Source organism: Elgaria multicarinata, chromosome 2, assembly GCF_023053635.1.
Source record: "Elgaria multicarinata webbii isolate HBS135686 ecotype San Diego chromosome 2, rElgMul1.1.pri, whole genome shotgun sequence".
Classification (NCBI taxonomy): Eukaryota; Metazoa; Chordata; class Lepidosauria; order Squamata; family Anguidae; genus Elgaria; species Elgaria multicarinata.
In genome coordinates, this window is record NC_086172.1 from 149,590,958 (window position 1) to 149,612,351 (window position 21,394).

The window sequence follows — 21,394 nt, forward strand, 5'->3', positions numbered from 1 at the left end:
AAAACACCAGTCATTGGCAATGAAGACTGCAAGGAAATTAAAGGAGGTAAGAATGGCTTGCAGGAGGCAAGTGTTGGGGGAAGATATATTTTGCTAACAGAAATCCAAGAAAATGGAGTATACAAAAAGTGGTTTAATCTTGATGGTTTATAAGTGAGGTCTCATTTGCCAGTATAATATTTAAGCACTCAAGACAGAAAGAAGTCCTACAAATCCCAGCATTCCCCAGCCAGTCGGAAGATGTAGGACTTCTTATGGCCGGGGAATGCTGGGAGATGTAGGACTTCTTACTGTCTCAACATGCATAGGATTCCATGCTAACAGGAGGAGCCTTTCCATAGCTGCTGTAGCTGACAAAGTACACAGCTGAGTCTGTGTTTCTTTTGATGGAATTCATGCTCAGCCAAGATTTTCATTCCGGCACTCTTAATTATCAGGGGTACTTCAAACATTGCATATTTCCTATACAGAAAGCTCATTTGGATTGTGGGGAAATCATGAAACCCACATAAAAACTGACATGTATGATGATCCTTGTTTATTTCACTGCATGTACTGAAACTACAGGCATCATTTAAATCATATTATATTTGATTTTTGTCAGGTATCTGTTCCAACCCTGATCAGTTACACTTTTTAATACTGAATTACACTACAAGGCTTCACTGAGGTGACACCACACAAATATAATCAAAGGTGTTGTTGTTTTCATATTGAAGAGGCGGTGGAAGTACAGTACAATAATGAATAATAGGTAGAAATGACAGAAGGGATAAAGCTTATATGCTGCAATAATACTTAAACCAAACATGAAGCAGCATAATCATCACTTGTATTATAAAACATAACAAAATGATGGAGATGCTTGGGGAACAGAGAAGAGGATAAGGGGGTGACGTTCTCTGATCCACCAGCTGTGCCTGCATACACACCAGATTGGGATGCAGGGAAAGTGTGTGGACCTCTAGTATCAGAGGCAGTATGCTGGGGAAGAAGAATGGGAGGGTGCTATTGCATTCATGTCATATTGTGAGCTTGCCATGGGCATCTGATAGGGCATGTTGGGAGCAAAATTCTGGTTGGATTGAGCTTGGTTCCTCTTATGTTCTTATGAAAGGGGTGGGCAACCAAAATGTAATGGGGGGGGGAGATGTGCCATAACCCAGCCCTCCATGGGCCAAATGACATCAAAGGGTATGGCTGTGCCCCCTGATGTCAAAGGATGTGCCTATACCACTGATGCTGTTTAGTCCCAGATGGATGCATCAGAACAATGATCCTCTTTTTACATCCTCTAAGTGCCGGCTTCATTGCACACAGGCCTTCTACTATTGGAGAAGGCCCGCATGCAGTGAAGCCCCCTCACCTATCCATCACCTTTCTCCCATTGGGGAGAGGATGCAGAGCAGGTAAAGCCACTCATTTGGTCCCTGATGGGCATGTTGGAAGGATGGTCTTCCCTGTACATCTGTTGGGAAATGGACTCACTGTGTACAGGCCTTCTCCCATTGGAGACAGCCCACATGCACTGAAGCTGCTTTATTTTCCCTGTGCCTTCTCCCATTGGGGATAGAATTTGGGACAGGCAAAATGTCTTGGACTGAGCCAGCAGGTGGGGCAGTGATCACCTCCATGACACTTACTGCAATAGGGAAAGTGCCATCATACTGCTGCCCCCCCCACACCTGTCTGCATCCTCCACTGACATCTCTAGTCTTCAGGGGACTGGGGTTCCTGCAGGGGGCAGATCTTGGAGTCCAAGCCATATCACATGGAGGCTCTGTGGACCAAATGCAGTGACTCCATGGGCTGAATTAGGCCCATGGGCCAGAGAAGTTTCCCTCTCTTGTCTTAAGGAATGATGGAACAGAGAATTTCGTTCTTTACCCTGGTTCAGAAGTCACAGTTGATCATCAACTTCCACTATGTATACACGCTGCGTACATGCAGTGAAATGCACATGTGTGATGGACATATGCAATGATCTGCACACTGGCTACATGCACACTGGTGCGTGTTCTGCATATGAAATTGGCAAAGTATGATGTGGCCCTCAAAAGTCACAACTTCTTTCACACGAGCTCTTTGGCCAGTTAGAGCCAAGCTGTGCTAGGCTTTGTATTCAGAAGAAATCCTACAAAATGCCCTGTTGTCAAGGTCACTGCTCTTCTGAGGGCTGACAAATGTCGTTAATACCTGGTATAACAGTGCACTTTCCAAGCTGTTTTAGTACCCTCATCTCTTTCCTATGGAATGGGTGTGTGCTTATTTTTTGGAGAATTCCGAGTGCCAGACAGTGTCATGCAGAGGTACCTTAATTTCAGGAAACCAATCTTTGCTGTATAGGTTTGGATATCCTAGTCCACGTGGAAACTTCAAAACTCCCTCGAGAACTGAGGGGCTGTTTTCTGTGCTGCTGTGACCTGGACGCTGGGGAGGTCTGGTGGAGAAGGATTTGCCACTATACCTTTCTAACACTCCACACTTTTAGTTGTTTATCTTCCTTCTTTCCTCACTTCTGCTGAGTGTTGTACACGTCTCCTCCTCCTCCTCACACACTTAACTCCCCTTCTCCCCTTTTGCTTCCCCTTGCAATCTAATCCAGTCATATTCCCTTTTATGCGGTTCAGTTTGTACTGGAATGGGCTCCCCACCTTATTTATCTTGCGATGGGCATGGCCTCTGGAAAACCTTTACAGCAGCCTTCCTCAACCTGGTGCCCTCCAGATGTTTTGGACTACAACTCCCAGTGTTTCTGACCATTGGCCATGTGGGATGGGGCTGATGGGGGTTGAAGGCCACAACATCTGGAGGGTACCAGGTTGGGGGAGACTGCTTTGGAGTGGGTAAAAGGAGCTGATACAGGCAGTTGTGTGCCATTTTGTTTAGTAGATGAAAACTGTAGCTGCAATTGCAAACTAGGCATCATATCTGCCTACTGAAGGGCAATTTGATGTCTTTGTTGAAGCATTATCATAAGCTTGAATAGTGGTCATGTTGCCTAATGCTTATCCTTGTTCACTTGGAAGTCACTCTCCCTGTCGGTACTGGGACCGAATAAACGTGCATAGGATTGCATTTGTGTGGCCTGACCCCATTGATTTCAGTGGCCTTAGGCATGCCAAACTCTGTATTGGACCAGGTTGTTAACTGTGTAAGTTATCTACTTATATTTTCCCCCTTACATGAGAAATCCCATGCTCAAGTACACCACCAAACTTGAACTTAGAAAAAAGAGAAGTGGGATTGCAGGGAAAAGTTGGAATATATCCTCCGTTATATGAGTGCTTCTATTTCGGGTTCCAGCTAGCCAACCATGCCTTCCTCTGGGATGCCATCAACAACTCAAGCACAGCATTGCTCCCCCTACCCCAGTTAACACTTCTGTTGTCTAGCTCATAACCAACCGTCTGTGGCTACTGATCATGTTCAATCCTCAGTGGACCATTTTTGAGTCGGGTGTATGTGTGGGCCACCAAGGTTTTTTCTTTCTTTCTAAATATTGTTGTACCTCTGAAAAACCTCAGAGTTCCCCACAAGCATGTTGATACCTCCCTGTTAATTCTTAGTGCCCCTGATTTGGCTACAAACCTGTTGACATTCACCACTTCAGTTCACTACTAGAGGGAGTAGTTCAGTGCCCACAAATGGCTTTGGATGCTGAGGAGATCTTCGAATACTGGAAAAGGAATTCTTTAGAACTTCTGAACAATAGTGTCACCCACAATAGGAACTGTGAGCATAGAACCAGCGCTATCCAATGGGTAATGTTGGACTTGGAGCACCAATTTGAAATGTATGGAGGAAGTGAAGGATGTGGGTCATACTTCCTGTTCTCCATTCTCTTTTCTAATCCCAGAAGTAGAACTTTTGCATCTCCCTCTTCCCCTTGCTTTCAAGAAGGGAAAAATATTTCCTGTGTGAAAGTTAACCTTTTATAAAGCTATTAGTTGCTATCCCACAGCACTGCACACAGAACTGGTTAGGGCTTCCGTCTCCTCCTTGATTCTGATCGGGGAACTCATATTAGATATCATATTGCTGTGTAGCCAGATTAGATACATGGTTATGACTTGGGAGAGGGCAAACAACTGAGTTCCCAATCAATTAGGGATCATATGTTGAAAGTGATAACATTGCACCATTATATAATAAATCAGTTTTGGCTAAGTGCTGATGATATGAGGGCAAGCAAAGCCAATTATAGGCAGTGCTTTCTGAATAAACACTTTCATCACATTCCATAGAAATCGTCAAAAAATTACCTCTCACCAAATTGTGGGGGAGGCTTTCAGTTAATGAAACTGTTCATGGAAATCCCCTCTATTGCTTTAGTCCTATCTAGCTTTTTAAAAATTTAATCAATGGCCAACTAGACCCCTCTATTAAACTCACAAACAGGGCATTATGTTAACAGCCCTCACCTATTGGGGAGGCACATGATCATTGTCCACCATAACATAACATCCAAACCCTCTCATGGAAGACTCACCCATGCTCTCATCTTGAGAAATGCACAGTGGATTCAATTCTATGTATCTAGATTTTGTGGACTTGGAGATATTTTTTCTTTTACTTGTAGAAGAGATTTGTGCAAATTTATGCTTGCATTAATGTGCATCAGCACGAATGTGCATTAGTGCTATTTTACAAGTGCAAATTAGCACTAATGTGCATTAGCACAAGTGGGATGAAATTCTAAAATAAAATCTGTCATTCTACTAATGAGCAGATGACAGATGGCTTCTCAACTGCATCATGAATGCCTCTAGGGTGGGAGAAACCACAACCTCTCTAGGTATTGTTCCCATTGTCTAACAGTAATCTAACAGTCAGGATGTTTTTTCCTGATGTCCAGTTGGAATCTGGCTTCCTGTAACTTGAGCCCCTTATTCCATGTCCTGCACTCTGGGATGATTGAGAAGAGATCCTGGCCCTCCTCTGTGTGACAACCTTTTAAGTATTTGAAGAGTGCTATCATGTCTCCCCTCAATCTTCTATTCTCCAGGCTAAACATGCCCAGTTCTTTCAGTCTGTCTTCATAGGGCTTTGTTTCCAGACCCCTGATCATCTTCATTGCTCTCCTTGGAACCCCCTTCAGCTTTTATGCACCCTGTACTTCTAACATCTGCAAACAGCTGCAGTTAACATAGAGAGCCCCGACCTTGATCAGGCAGCATCTACCTTTCTAGGGATGATGGTCCTCCGCCAAGCTTATAGTACCATTTTTTAAAATTATTATTATAATCGTTTGAGATATGTCTCTAGGAATCATTATTCCCAAATAAGTAACGGAATCAGAGGCACTGCGCCAGTGCGCCATGTCTTGGTCTAAACTTGAGCAGTGCAATAAATATGGTTCAGAACCTTGCATTTATTCTTTTTCTATTCTCTGCATGTTTCAAAACCCTTTTAGTGGGCTAGTAGTACATAGTTCCTAAAATGTAAAAGAAAATTCCTTTAAACATAGAAAGAAAGAGAGGGAGCAGGAGGGAGGGAGGGAGAGGTGAGTTGGATGAGCTTAAATGATAACAGACAAACTCTCTTTCCATAAATTAGAATGTATAAACAGACTCTTCCGAAATCTATATCAGGGATAAAGTTCTTTGCCCAATGAAGCATTAAGATTGTAAAGCATTTTTAAGTGGACAGGATCTTGCTAAATGGCACCAGAAAAGCATTAATAAAAACAGAGCTTCTGACACCTTGTGGAGAGCTTGGAGGAAGATGTTATTTAAAGCCAACACTCATTCCCAGGGCACATAAATTATGTATCTCTCTTGCTTGCTTCCGCCGTCAACCGTTATCACTTAAGGGCCATGTGTATGAAAACAGCCTTGTTTGGGATCGAAAGCTCTAGTGGGCTTCTCTTGCTTTCTTGTCTGTAATCCTAATTCCCTGCGACATCTCTGTTGCTGTGGCCAAGATTCCAGGGGAATTATGACACCAGTGAGGAGCAAAAGCATCAGCAGCAGATGAACTCTCAGCAAGAAGGATCTGTGGTTCACACATAAAAATCCCTTGGTGAGTGGCAAGGAGGTGAAGCAAGCATAATTCATAAGCCCAAGTGGTCTCTACCAAACAGACTCTAAGTAAAGCTGAGCCAGTTTGTTATTTCTGACGGACGTCAGAAGCCTTTTCAGTCTACCTATACTGACTTTACACAGAGGTAGATCTTCACTCCATTCCTCACAAGTGATTTTCAATGCTCATACAGTCCTACTTCACACATAACATTTATTAGGTGCACATTGGGATGTCCATTGCTGTGGAATCTGGCCCTTTTAGGGCTCAGTGGGCTCCTGGCAAGCACCCGACTCTGCTCGAACTATGGACCTTCCCCCCAAATCCAGGAACATTCTCCCTTTTAAAAATGCGCATAAGTAGAAATGTTGCAAATTGTGAGGTGCAATTTGCATCATTTACACAATTTTTGGAGTGCAATTTATGTGGTTTACGGAAATCGTTCCGCACAATTTGCACACATTTCTATTTATGTTAATAGAAAAAAGCATGGAAAAATCCATGAGCTGAGCTGACTCCACGCAGATTGAGTTGGGTCAGCTCGTGGGGAAACCGGGTCGGTGGGATGGGGGGCAGCTGATGAAAGCTCAGCAAGCTCCACCTATTATTATTATTATTATTATTATTATTATTATTATTATTATTATTAATTTATATAGCACCATCAACGTACATGGTGCTGTACAGAGTAAAACAGTAAATAGCAAGACCCTGCCGCATAGGCTTACAATCTAATAAAATCATAGTAAAACAATAAGGAGGGGAAGAGAATGCAAACAGGTACAGGGTAGGGTAAGGAGGCACAGGGTAGGGTAAAACTAACAGTAGAAAGTAACAGTAGAAGACTGCACAACATCAAGTGTTAAAAGCTTTAGGAAAAAGAAAAGTTTTTAGTTGAGCTTTAAAAGCTGCGGTTGAACTTGTAGTTCTCAAATGTTCTGGAAGAGCGTTCCAGGCATAAGGGGCAGCAGACGAAAATGGACGAAGCCGAGCAAGGGAAGTAGAGACCCTTGGGCAGGCGAGAAACATGGCATCAGAGGAGCGAAGAGCACGAGCGGGGCAATAGTGTGAGATGAGAGAGGAGAGATAGGAAGGAGCTACCACATGGATTCCTCTGACAGCCATAGGTGCACACCTGTTGTTGTTGTTGGCCTTAAAAATGTTACATCGTCAGTCAATTGTGCCTGGAAGCATGGGAATTATCCTGGTACATGGGTCACAGAGCCAGGAATGGCTACAATTCTCTGCCAAGTGCACTCAGTGGCAAAGACAGGTTTGTTGACGGGTTAGGTGTGGAAGAATGAATTTAAAATTAGGGCTTTGCTGAAATGCCAGCCCCCAGTCTTGCCATCCTTTTTCATATGCTGCAAAGTTGGGCTGGCATTTTGCAGTTTATTGATTGCGGTGGAGGTAGGGTGTGTGTGAACAGGAGGCAAATCACTAACCGTGCTCCCCGAGTCTCAGCCATTGGTAGATGGCGTTCCTCACCTGACCCACAGTTGCTGCAGGAAGGATGCAAAACTTCTTTCACCCTGAGCACCAAAATTCATTAAAAAAAGGCCAGCATATGTTAGTTTAACATTCCTGCTAGCAGTACCTAAGCCTTAAAGGAGGCATGGGCTGGCGGCGGGGGAACTGCAGCAAAGCTGGGAAACCATCAAATGATGGATGCCTCGGGGAAAGGGTCATGGGAAGGGGAATGGGGTGTAGTCTACTATGGAACCTCAGAGGGTTAGATTTGACACCCCCAGGCCTGAGGATTTGCACCCCTGCCATAGAGCAGGGGTGGGCAACCTGCAGTCCTCAACTAGGGAAGTATGAACTCCCCCACCCTTGTTCATCTCCCACTCATTGGACTCTCACCACTTGCCAAGTTCTACACCTAGGGAAAAGAAACCAAATGCACAGTGACAAGATGGGGAACACTTGTCTCAGCAGTACTACAGGGTAGAAGGATCTTGGAATTGTTATAGATCACAAGCTGAATATGAACCAACAGTGTGATGCAGCTGTAAAAAAGCAAATGCTTTGGGCTGCATTAATAGAAGTATAGCTTCCAAATGGCGCAAAGTACTGGTTCCCCTCTATTCGGCACTGGTTAGACCTCATCTTGAGGATTGCATCCAGTTCTGGGCTCCACAATTCAAGAAGGACTCAGACAAGCTGAAGCATGTTCAGAGGAAGGCAATCAGAATGATCAGGGGTCTGGAATCAAAGCCCTATGAGGAGTCACTGAAAAAACTGGGCATGTTTAGCCCGGAGAAGAGAAGATTGAGGGGAGACATGATAGCACTCTTCAAATACTTGAAAGGTTGTTGCACAGAGGAGGGCCAGGAGCTCCTCTATATAATCCCAGAGTACAGGACATGGAATAATTTGCTCAAGTTACTGGAAGCCAGATTCTGGCTAGACATCAGGAAAAACTTCCTGACTGTTAGAGCAGTCTGACAATGGAACCAATTGCGTAGGGAGGTCATGGGATCTCCCACACTAGAGGCATTCAGGATGGAGCTGGACAGCCATCTGTCAGATGTCCTTTAAGGTGGATTCCTGCATTGAACAGGGGGTTGGACTCGATGGCCTTATAGGCCCCTTCCAACTCGACTATTCTATCATTCTATGAATTTAAGGCACTGTGAAGGAGAGAAGGGTTTATTATTTGTGAGAATAAGCAAGAGGCAAAAATCTAAGACCTGTTTCTCCTGTAAACACGGATTCACCCTGTTTTCCTGCTGTCATAACCTACCTCCTTAGATGAATTTACTCTTAGGCACTGTGTATGTATGCCAGGCAGATGGTAGCATTGCTGTTGCCTGCAGATTTTCCTGAGGCATGTTACACAGCCTCTCAAATCCTGACAGAAGCTCTGGTTTCACCCATCCACTCCAGTGTGTTAATAACCTGTGATACTTCCAACCTTCTGATGCCACTCACACCAGTCTAACAGAACTGCAGGATGCTACTGCTGTTACTTTGTGAGATAGATATATACGCCCCCATATAAAAAGATTCTTGCAATGGAAGCAGTCAGAGAGGCATCCTGAAAGGCCTTGTGTTTCCCCAGGCACCTTAATTCAAAAAGCTGATGTATTAAAGCATGACTTTAATAGACCTGGTTCACGTTTGCTTTGCTATGGGGTTGCTTTGAAGTACCGCCCTGGAGCAAAATTGGACTGGGGGGGGGCAAATGTCCACCCATGTTGTGGACCCTTGGATGAAGAGGTTCCCCTCTGGGGATATGCTTTTGTCTCCACCCCCAATTTCCCTGGAGGCAGTTCTTCAGAGGAGGTGTAACTAGGAAGTCTTCTCCATCTTGGATTTTAATCCAAATGGGAGAAGAATTTAGGGGCTTCTAATGCTTGCGTCTCCTTTTCAGATGAGCATTACCAAATTCCCAAAGCTCATTTCGTGTACTTCACCAGCACCTCTAAATTTTAGTGGAGTTAGTTTTCACATTCAGCTGCCAAACGTCAAGTCTACAGTACTCAAGTGATGTACTTGCATGTGTGAACCAAACTAAAGCATTAGGTTTAGGAAGCTAGGCTTGTAGTTCCCCGCCCCCCACCCATCCCTGTGTTTTTAACAATTCTGCATCAAGCAGAAATTCAGCAAGTGAAGGTTATTCCATCACAAAACCTGAATACTGGGGAAACACTTCACAGGATGAATGCCCACTTTTCCACTCTTCCCCTGCCTGGAAAATATTTTGCAGGGAAGCACGAGGGGAAATATCATAATCTTGAATCCTCCAAGTTTAAATTTTTTTGGAAGTAAAAACTCATGTTCCCTTAAAGCCATCCTCTGTGGCTTTAATCAATGCTACTACTTTATGCTAAGGATACATTAGAGATTTTTTCCCAAAAGAGCCTTAATGTGAGAAAAGCCCTATTAGTTACTGAATTTGGAAACTGTTCAGTAACTAATTTTGTAGGTGATTTTGAAGTCGCTTCTCCAAGGTCACCTTACATATCATGCAGTTACCAAACATGTAAAAATTCCTAAATCCCTTGGCATTTTCATGGTGAGTGAAATTCCAGATGAATCTATGTATAGTTTTTTTTGTTTTGTTTTTTGTGGATGTGAGAGCACCACTGAGCAGACAGAAGTGTATGTTGCTTATTTTGCCCTCATCATTTTTTACCCCAAAGTACTTCTATCTGTTGATGATGGGACGATAAAGTTCATTTTTTTCAGTTTTTCAGATCTGCAGAATTTGATAAAACAGCAAAATAAATAGCATTGTGGATGGTGGAGTTCACCATCTGTGTTCCTGTGTTTCAGACAGCCCCCAAGGAAGGAGTTATTCCCCCCAAAATTGGGTGGACTGGCAAAATATAAACAGGCACTTTTGTAATTTTGTGTCACTTTTGTAGTGCTTGATGTCTCCCTATTTCCAATGGAGATAATGAAGAGGGGGTATCCATTTTGAGAGATGAATCTCAGAGGATGCTGTTAAGTCATTACATCCAGATGTCTCAGGAGCTTGGACCAGTAAAAAATGTTTTTTGCTTATCCTGGGGTCTCCACTATTTGTACTTCTGGCTTTAAGGGTGCAGGGCTGAAGCATATTATTAAACAGTAAGAGAAAGTTAAAATGATATACTTTGACAGGTGCCCATCAACCCAGTGGTTACTACTTGCAATTTAGAAGTATGACTGGGGTAGTACATCAAACAAATGTGGGTGCACTCCCCTTTGTTTCTTATGCATCAGTGCAGTTTGTGGCATCTTCAAACCTGCAGAGGTGCTATAGAACCTAACCACTGGTGGAGATCTAAGGATCACATCTCTTTGATGGGGAAAATACCTTGATGCCAGGATCCAAGAGCCAGGGCCAAAGGGACAGAAAAAGAGGAGGGGCAAAGGTGACATTTCACAAGACCTTATCAACAATTTTCCTTTCTAAGACCAGCTTAAAAGTTTTTGTATGAAATGGGTGCTTACTGGGCAAATAGGCTGTCAAGCCCTTCCAAATCCCCTTGAAGAAATGCCTGCAGGACTCCCCATTCTGTCCTTGATGAAAAGCAAGGACAAGGAGACAGTTGACAGACAAATTGGAGAACTAGGCTGTTAAACAGAGAGAACCAGGAGGGCTATCTTGGCACTTTGCAGGGGGTGGGGGGACTTTAGTTATTATAAGTTTTCTTCTGAGCCTGCCTAAGAGGGAATATGCTGCCTCTCACACCTTCTTTCTGCTGTGTGCCACAGTTTTCTGTTTGTTGCTGAGTGTGAAATTCTTCATGTCTTCTGTGTGTCCTGAATTTCTGTTGCATGTCCATGAAATGGAAAAAAAGTGTTTGGTTTCCTTTTCTTCCTTGGTGCATGATGATAACAAATCAGTCTGTTATTACGGCTCTTTTCCAATGGCTCCTCTTCGTTTCTTGCTTTCCTCACTACCCCGTCTCAGGGCCCAGCACCACTTGTCAAGAAGACTCATGTGCCAACCAAGGCATCTGCATCCAGCAATGGGAAGGCTTCACTTGTGACTGTTCCATGACGTCATACTCTGGGAACCAGTGCAATGACCGTGAGTAGCAGTTTTTCCTAAAAAATAAATTAAAAAAATTTAAGGACATGGAAGGCATTTGGTGTACAGTTTCGGTAGCTTAATGTTGGACATGAATGCTAATGTCAGAGATGGCTCATCAGCTTCCCAAAAACTAGCTTTAAAAGCTAGATTACTTGAAGAAAGGGGGGATAATTATTTTTCCTTTGATCTGATATGAAAGTGCTTGAGTGCATTCTGTTTTCATATTTAAAGACAAATGAAAAAGGGGTTATTGATGTTCCTTTTTATAGCAACCAGATGGAACTGTATGTGCTAGACAATCATCAGAGCTTTGCTAAACGAAGTACATTCACTTCTTAAAGTTTTCCAGCCAAAGGGTCCAGTTCTTAGTTGTTTTTCCCTAAATGTTTGCAAAAGCAGAAAAGTTATGAAATGGAACTCTTGATGGCTCTTTGGTTGTGTAAATGATGTCAACACTTGCCTGTTTTATGGTGCATGCTTGTGTGCTAAATAAGGTGTAGGCTTTGAACCAATAATTTTTGACATGGTAAAGTCAGTATGAGCTTTCAGTTCTATCCATCAGTTTTGGAACGGCAAATGGTTCTTCTGGCTGCCCTTCTGAAAGATGAGCTTGGAGATTTATCATGTCCTGGAGATACATTGAAAGCTAAATTCTCCTCACAGTTCTCATTCTGGGAGGCTGCATTCAGAAGACACATTCTCTGAGCAAAAACAACATGCAAAAGTCACTCTGTGGTGACTTTGCCACATCAAAATGTAACATGGGAACTGAGCATTTCAGAAGTCTTGATAGAAGACTAATTAGAGAGCAGAATTGCTGCTTTACATGGAATCTAGATATACCCTCATGCTTGAGTTATTCAAACCATGGTTTCAATTTGCCTACTCAAATTATTGTGTTATGGAGCATTAATGTCTGACTCTGAACAGCTCTCCAAGTATATTTATCTAGGGTTGGATCCATGCTCTCCTTCTGTTGATGGAGGGGCCACTGCTCCCAGAAGGTGCCTCCCTTCTTGGACACCCACATTCCCAGCAGTTGCAGTCCCAAGATGTTTGTTGGACAGGGGTGGAAAAGCTGTTGGAAGCAAGGGTTGGAGGTGAAATAGCAGGATTGCATAGCCCTTTCTAGGGTAATTTCCCCCTGCAACATGGGGTTGAGCATTCCACATGGAGTTCCACTCTAAGGGAAAATGATCCTTCTAAAGAGAGGCCAATCAACAATTCCTGCTTTTCCATAAGGGGAATTACTAGATTCATTTAAGCCCAGTTTTAATATCTAACATGGCTATATCATCCTGAGGAGACGCATCCATGTTGTTTCAGCATGGCAGATGTTTCATCTCACTGCACATTTCTGTGTTGAAATCTAGCATTATTTTATGTCAAGGACAGTGTTGCTTTCAAGTTTTTAAAAAATGGACAGAAAAGGTGATCTGTGTTAAGTGACTTCACCATGTCAGAAATTAATAAGAAAATGGGGAAATAATGTTCATCTACACATGCAGCAGATGTGAGTGGTGCAGATTTGTTTCCCTGTGCTATAGAGACAGCAGGTGAATGATCACAAGTTTGAATGCACCTCTTCCCCTCCCCCACCTCGAAAGTACTTTGTACATAGAAAGCTGGCACATCAGCACCAGACTTCTTCTTCTGGACATGCTGGTTTTCTGTACACTCACATGTACAGAGTGTACATTGTTGTTGTTGTTGTTTCCTTCATAATGGAAGGTTTAAACTTACAATCGTCCATCTGCTATACGAGTAGTACATTATAGGAGGGGGAAAACTGCACAGTGTGAATTGTTTCAGGTATAGAAATTCTATTTTAGGCTAGTTCCCAAAACAACAACAACACCCCAACAAATTCAGTGGAGTCAGAGATGCATCAATGGGCACAGAGGTATCCCTGCCTTTTTCTTTTATGCGCAGACCCACAGTTATGTCATAGTTTGTAAATTTTCCTGAGATCCCCCTAGAAATAGATGCTTTTGTTGTCTATTGCTTCCTCTTAGAACTCTTGAGCATGGGCCCTTATGGCTTCTTGGCCTGGTTAGTAGAAGGCCATGTGCAGCAATTGGAGAGAAGCTTGATGTGAGTGAAGGTGATGCTCAGAGCTGTGCATCATAAGACATGTGCCATCTATGGAAGCATCATGTAGGGTGGGCTCCAGGTATGCATATTTTACAGAGAAATTACTGAAAATGTCACAGAAAAGCTCTGCTTGCTGCAGAGGACGCTTGCATTAGCCCTCCTGATATGATGATTTTATCAACGAGCTGGTTCTAAAGAAAGCCTTATATCTTTAGAGAGTAATGTCAATAGTGATCCTCTCACATAAAAGGAAAAGCAGATTGGAATTGCAAGCAGTTGTGTTGTTGTGTTTGTCCTACTGGTGATTCAGAAATGGTTGTGGTGAGAGGATGTCTCCAAAAAAGGAGCAGGAAAGGTAAGTCCATGACGTTCGCTCCGACCCTATCCAGCCGGGAACTGCAAAAGGTATGTCCTGTGTTGTATTGTCCTTTGTAGTTGCAAAGCCTTTCTGTTGTTAATCATGGGTCTCTGCCACATTCTATACAACCTTTCCAGTAACCTTACACAAGTTCTGCGCTGTCCTGAGGTCCTCTGAAATCCAGCTACCAAGAGAGGCACATGTGATGCGAGCTCACTGGAAATGCTCTGTGAATTCGGTTTGACAGAATGGCTGGCAAGGAGCATTTCCTTCCATTCCATGTGTTGATCCATTGGTCCACAAGCCAGATTATGGTCTGCCACGAAGGTGCTCACATGTCTGTGGTGGGCCATGAGATGCTACAATATGGTGAAATACTTTGTTGTGCAGGAGTGTACCCTTATGAACTATATGTCCAACTTTATGAAGCTATTATTCAGCATAATGAAGTGATATTGCACACACACAAAAAGAAGAAGCCTAGCTTTATTTTAAACTGGACCTTAACATGTTATGCTCAGATTTCCAACAGGGGCTTATGAACATATTACCTTTCACTTCTCTCTCTCTCTTTCTCTCTCTCTCCTCTCTTCCCTTTTCTCTCTTTCTCTCTCTCCTCTCATATGAATGGACTACTGTGATGGAGCAATTGCACTAGCCTCTATGGTTGGGGAAGTTTTGGGTCCTGCACCAGTTTTCTGTATCCTGGAAGATTCTGACACTGTCCCCAGCGCACGCATATCTCTTTTCAAATACATTTCACTTGGGTGAGACAAAAAGAGAGTGGGGAGGAGGGAGAGAATAAATGAAGTGGCAAAAGGGAGGGTGTAGATCAGCCCTGAGACATTAGTCAAACGGCAGTCTATATGTGTAGCCTTAGAACATCCTGGCACATTTGCCCTTCTGCTAATATCCCGTTTAGAATGAAGAAGACCAATGCAAACTAGTGATTTGTAGCTTTACTGAAAAGGACTGAGGTGTATATTGGTTCTATGGATGCTTTCATTTGCGTATGCTATATTCCTTGCTGGTGCAAATACATTATGCATATTTACATAAACTCTGAAAAGAGCAGGTAGATCACAGCATGGTATGCAGTTCCTCTTGCTGTTGTCTTGAGAGTGAGGCCAAGTGGAGTGCTTAAAAAAGCCATGCCCAGAAGTTCTTTGCCTGCTACAGATCAGTTGTTTGCAGGAGGATCCTGTGCAAACAGTGAAACACCTTTTTCAAACAGATTTCTGATTAAATGGCTGTTAAGTCTGCTAGCCTGTCATTGATTAGTACTTTTCTTCACTTTTATTGTTTGTGCCTATGTTCAAATTATAGGTTGTAATATGGTATTGATCGACATTGTTAAAACAGGTGTTTCATTCAGCCAATGGGAAAAACAAAATGTGCCAATCTTTTGTATGTGTGCTCATATACACTTCGACGCTGGCTTCCTTCCTCAAGGACACAGAGGCCCGATTCAAATCTTAACTTTGTTATGGGATTGCCACACTGTGTCACATCATGTGGGTTATCTGGATGTATTTCCTACATATTTCCTTCTGATATCAGGGTGAGAAGTACCCACGTGATTTAGGTCAGAAGTTTACAGGAGATAGATAGGGATCCAGTGGTCTATCTCTGGGGGATTTGCAGTAGATCTGCCAAGTTCCTAATTGTTTAACAATAGTGTGGTAATTAAAAGAATTCTTCCCAACTATCCCCCGCCCCACAAAACAACACAAATTCCTGGGTGAGCATTGTCTCAGAGGCACCTATCTTCCTTATTTCCAAAGCAGCAATCTGAAACTCACTTTCTTAGGATTTGCTTGCAAGTAGGGATGTATGGGGATTCCATTTTGGAGTGAAATCCCAATGGGTTTCACCAATTTGGTCATGTGGATTTCATTCCATTTCCCTCAGCTGATGTTGACTCAACCTGTAGCAAGTTGATCCAATGCATGGATTTCAGTGGTTGTTTTTTAATGGTGGCAATTTGCACAACTGGAATCCCCTCCTCACTTTCTGGTCTTTAAATTGTTTTATTTTATTTTATTCAGTGTCACTTGATGAGACCATTGATGAACTTGGCTTGAAATCATAATGTCATAGTCAAGTAATGGTAACACTTCATGTGTGTCATGCTTTTCGATCATTTTTGTCTGTCTCTTCTGCCAAGACTCTTGTTCATGCATTGGTTATCTCTCGGTTGGACTACTGCAACCTTCTTCTCACTGGCCTTCCTTCTTCTCACATCAGTCCGTTGGTTTCTGTTCACCACTCTGCTGCTAAGATCATCTTCTTGGCTTGCCGCTCTGACCATGTAACTCCACTTCTGAAATCTCTTCATTGGCTTCCAATTCACTTCAGAATCCAATATAAACTTCTTCTGTTGACCTACAAAGCTTTTCACTGTCTAGCTCCTTCCTATCTCTCCTCTCTCATCTCACACTATTGCCCTGCTCGTGCTCTTCGCTCCTCTGATGCCATGTTTCTTGCCTGCCCAAGGGTCTCTACTTCCCTTGCTCGGCTTCGTCCATTTTCTTCTGCTGCCCCTTATGCCTGGAACGCTCTTCCAGAACATTTGAGAACTACAAGTTCAACCACAGCTTTTAAAGCTCAGCTAAAAACTTTTCTTTTTCCTAAAGCTTTTAAAACTTGATTTTGTTCTGACTTTATACTGTTAGTTTTACCCTACCCAGGGCCTGTTTACCCTACCCTGTGCCTGTTTGCTTTCTCTTCCCCTCCTTATTGTTTTATTATGGTTTTATTAGAATGTAAGCCTATGCGGCAGGGTCTTGCTATTTACTGTTTTACTCTGTACAGCACCATGTACATTGATGGTGCTATATAAATAAATAATAATAATAATAATAATAATAATAATAATAATAATGCTTTTGTTGGTGAAATAAACAGGGACCTGCCATTTCTGCTGTGAACTGCCTTGGCGGGCTCCAAAACAAATTGGTTTCAGATCACCATCAAATCTGGGATGGATCAGAAATAAGGATCAATTGATTATGGAATCCATTTGGGTCTCCATTTCGGAGTTCAGAATGGCAAAAACTGTGTGCTGGAGGGCAGGCTTGGGGCATATGTATGCAGGCTTGACAAGGCATAATGATATCATCAGGCCTTCCTAGGCCGTATTGCACATGCCTGGGTGCTGTTGGAGTCTTCCTGTAAGGTGCAAGATCAATGACGTTGTTGATCCCACACTGTCTTTGAGGTCCTGGAGCATGCAAGTTGAGACTTCTGAGTCCCAGCCAAACTACAATTTATTTCATATGCTGTTTCCAGGCTGGAATCCAGTTCAAGCAGAATTTGACAGCAACCCTAAATGGGGACCGTGTAAACACCTTCTGTCTTTCAATACACAGGAGCTTCAGTGCCCCATATTATCCTTGCACTGCATTACCAGGCCATACGTGTAGACACTGGGCTACTTCCAAAGTGGTCTGGAAGGCCTTCCAGCTACTTTATGAGATTTCATTGCTCTTACCACGGCAGGATTCAAACTGAGAAGCTGTATGTCTGTAATCTTGCATGTTGATATCCAAGGCAATTTCTTTGTGCCTGAGCTGGGTGACCTCTGTAATTTCATTGCCAGTGCATTTCAGCTTGATTTACTTTGCAAAAGCCCTTTTTATTGCTGGTGTTTAATTACTGCCCATTCATTTCTAATGTGCTCAACTTATTACTTATTGATACCAAAAGCAATAAGCATGGAAAGGTTCTGGCATGCAGGAAATAAATCTGCACATGCTTCATTAACTGCATGTGACTAAACCTGTTAGCTGCTCAATTTTACCCAGTAGTAGTCTTCAAGGCTGTTTATAAAAGTCATTGGAAATATCCAGTTTACTTGAAAGAGGTGTAATTCCAGTTATGTGGGTTATGCCTTAGCAGAGCAGGACACACCCAACCCTACCTTCATTTATATCCCACCCTGAGCTCCATTTGAAGCAAGGCAGAATCTAAATATAAATAAAAAATTGATTCCAGTTAGGTGAATTGGGGGGCAAAAATGGTCATCACCAACGATTCCTTGGATGTTACTGTTTCTTCTTTGATGAAATTGTTGTGGCAACCTGAACAAACCCATATTATAAATAGTGACCAGATTTTTTAAAATAATAATAATAATAATAAAAAAAAACTAGGAGTTGATCATGATGTGCAATTCTCACAGTGTGCAATGTTATGTCAAGCCTCTTGTTTTAATGAAACTTTTTTTGACGGAGGAGGGGGGGAAAACAGATGGAAATGACAAGACCAGGAGCACATTTTTGTTTGTTATCCAATCTACCTAATGTGCTAATTATTGCCTTTCATTGGACAATTACTGCCTATTGACCTCCAACCGTGTTTAGCTGTGCATGGAGTTATCTCTCTCCAACATTGCAGGGTTGTTACCTGAGGGCTGGTAGAATAGGCACAACTGTGAAGCATTGTGTATTAGACATGACATTTTAATCTCAGTTATCAAGTTGATGATACCTAAGGGTGGGCAGGTGAGGTGAGATATTTAGACACCTTTGAAATACCTGTGAATACAATAGAGGGGACTTGAGGTATCTGTGATTATCCCATCTGGAGTTGTTTCAGAATGGTGTCCCTGAAAAGAGTATATTTAATATCAACGGTCACAAGGAATGGGTGAACTCACCTGTGCCTGATTCATCAGATGCTCACCCCACGGTCGCTGCCCCCTCTCATCAGGCCACATGAGCTTCATTTAAGGATCCACAAGGCCAAAAGACTTGAGCACTTCCCACATGTGTGTAGTCAAACAAAGAAGTAAATAAGATTCAATATGCAAAGCAATCAGCCTGTCAACAATTCAGGTTATAGACTTGGTCATCTCCTGACAACCTAATGCTAAGATCCCTGATTAATCTGATATGACACTAAAGCAAGAGCTACACTACTGCTTTATAGCAGTATTGAAATGCTCTGATAACTGTTGATGCACAATCCACATTCCATATACCACTTTTGTAGTGTTATTTCCTGCTTTTTATTCCAGAGCCTCCGGAAATCATGCGTTTCCCCCCACTGCAGTACTGGCAATTTATTTATTTATTTATTGCACTTATATACCGTTCCCATAGCCAGGGGTCTCTGGGCAGTTTACAATTGCCACTAATGCAGTGAGGGGAAAGGCCTGAAAGCCAGAGCAGGTAGTTGCTGAGTGCCCGTGAGCCTCGTGAGAGCTTGGCGGGGGCTCACACGGCCCGTTTCTAGGGGGCCAGGCTGCAGCAGCGGCGGGGCGGGTTCTCGCGGGGTGAGCGCTCACCAATTTCAGCCACCCCCATCTCTGCTGTTCTGTCCGTGGCCAGAGCTGGATGGTGTGACATTCCCTCCTCGCATTCCCTGACTTGTCCTCCTCATGATCGGGAACATGCTCAAATGTGCACACTGGCTTAATGATGAATCTGAAATGGGTGGGGGGAAATCCCCAACAGAAGTGAGTCATCCATATTCCATGTTATATTCTCCTCCCCCATTTCACCCTCTCAACTGTAGCTCAACACACCCAGGATGATCTAATATTTCACTCAATGCAGCAGGCAAGTCTGCCACCTGACATTCCCTATAGCCCGAGGCAGAGCCCTATATTGATTGGAAGTGGCAGGTTTCCTTTATAACTCAATTCTGATGTTTAGAACTACTCTGTTCATGGCACTAAAAATTGTGACCCCCTAAGTTTGAGTAATACAACCATCAGAGGCAGTGCTTATGACATGGCTTTGAGTAGGTGGTGTTGGTTTGATTTCTGCAAATGTCAGAGTTTCATAGAGAGTAATGTTAAATAACTGCATAAGCTTAGAGCAGGCTCACTATATCAAGAAATGTACATTGGGAAGCTCAACTACTTCAACCACATTTTCTTTCTTCCTGCTGGCCATCAGATGGCCCAGCCAGGGAGGGAAAGGAAGTTAAAGCAAAACCATGCCCAAATTGTTCACTCCTGCTGAGAGACCATAGGCCACTTCTGTAACTATTTGAAGCTGGACAAGAGATCCATTTGCCTATGGCCACTGATGCAGTAGGGATGTATGGATTTTGTAAAATCTGTTCCACCTGCATTTTGTGGATTGTCAATTGCCTTTCATTCCATCACCCACTCATTTGTGGAATTGGATCCCCCCCTCCGATTTTCAGAATTTGCACAAATTTGTACTTGCGAAAATGCACAAATGCCCCCAAAATGCACAAATCCCCATCCTCCCATACACATTTTTATGCTTTAGCCTATGAGGGAAATGCTAGTTTTTGGCTGGTTTTTTTAATTTTTTTTAATGTATTTTCTACTTCTAGTTCTATGTAAAATTCTGGAAATATTTAAAATTGGTCTACAAGTCCACAGAATCCACATGACTGTGGAATCTCTGGGTTATATTCATAGAAATCCAAACACTTTTGATTATGTTGCAGATTTCTCTGACATACCTGTTGTGCACTTTTGTTCATTCCCCTCTCGGGACTGGAGAAGGTCAGGATGGTGGATCTTCTGGAAGGCCAGATCAAGACTAGGAGGGTTTCAGAATAGAAATCATATTTTGCCCCCTTATTAAGACTTTTGGAATCCTGGAGTCCATACTCAGTCTTTAGTGTTTCTAACCTGAGGTGGCTAAACTGAGGTGAATGTATTTTGTTAAGGCTTCACATTAAAGCACACCAACCAAGAGTAGGCATATTGGAAGAATCCAGTCTTTTTGAATTGATTTTGTTTTAAAAAATTCAAGCTCACCTCCCAAATATGAAGAACTTCGTGAATCTGGAAAATTCTCATACAACATGAATTGTAATGAAATTCTTACCCATCTACCCCAGCTAAATCCAAAAGCTGCAGCTATTCACAGCATGGAGAGGACCATCATGTCCCTGCCTGCTATACAGCTGTTAAAAATGAGGTACCTGTCTGAAGAATGAGATGGCAACCCTAATTCAGCACCATCATGGTTGAATACACAGGGATTCAAACACAGACTTTTAAGAACTAAGGACCCAAAAGCCATGGGCCTGGAATTTGTTCGTTTCAGTTTCTCCCGCATTTGATTTTTTTTTTTTAATCTCATGTTCTTTTTGTCCCAGATATGGAGAATTTTGCAAAATCTTATCAAATCTGAATGGAAATGACATTCTCTCCCATTCCTACTGCAGATTGTAGAATATCTGATAGAAATAGCACCTGCAAATCTTCCTTACAGATCCCAGTAACAACACCCCACACCCACACAGGTTTTGTCTAAATTTGAGATGGGAAATCTGGTCTAGATTCTAGCTTGAATGAAAGTTGTTGCTCACTTTACCATTAACCATGGGTTCAAAATGGAGGCCCTTTGCAATTAATGCCTCTTCCTGTGAGGCAGAAAGTGATAAATACACAT

General features: G+C 42.7%; 1 protein-coding gene across 9 annotated transcripts in view; it reads left to right on the forward strand.

Moving 5' to 3' along the window:
- NRXN3 (neurexin 3) overlaps positions 1-21,394 on the forward strand; it is a 1,089,604-nt gene that overhangs the window by 263,780 nt on the left and 804,430 nt on the right. For all 9 annotated transcript variants that reach the window (XM_063117923.1, XM_063117925.1, XM_063117924.1 and 6 more), the window contains one exon: positions 11,432-11,551. In XM_063117923.1, the coding sequence (XP_062973993.1) occupies positions 11,432-11,551 (120 nt within the window). The remainder of the gene's footprint in view (positions 1-11,431; positions 11,552-21,394) is intronic.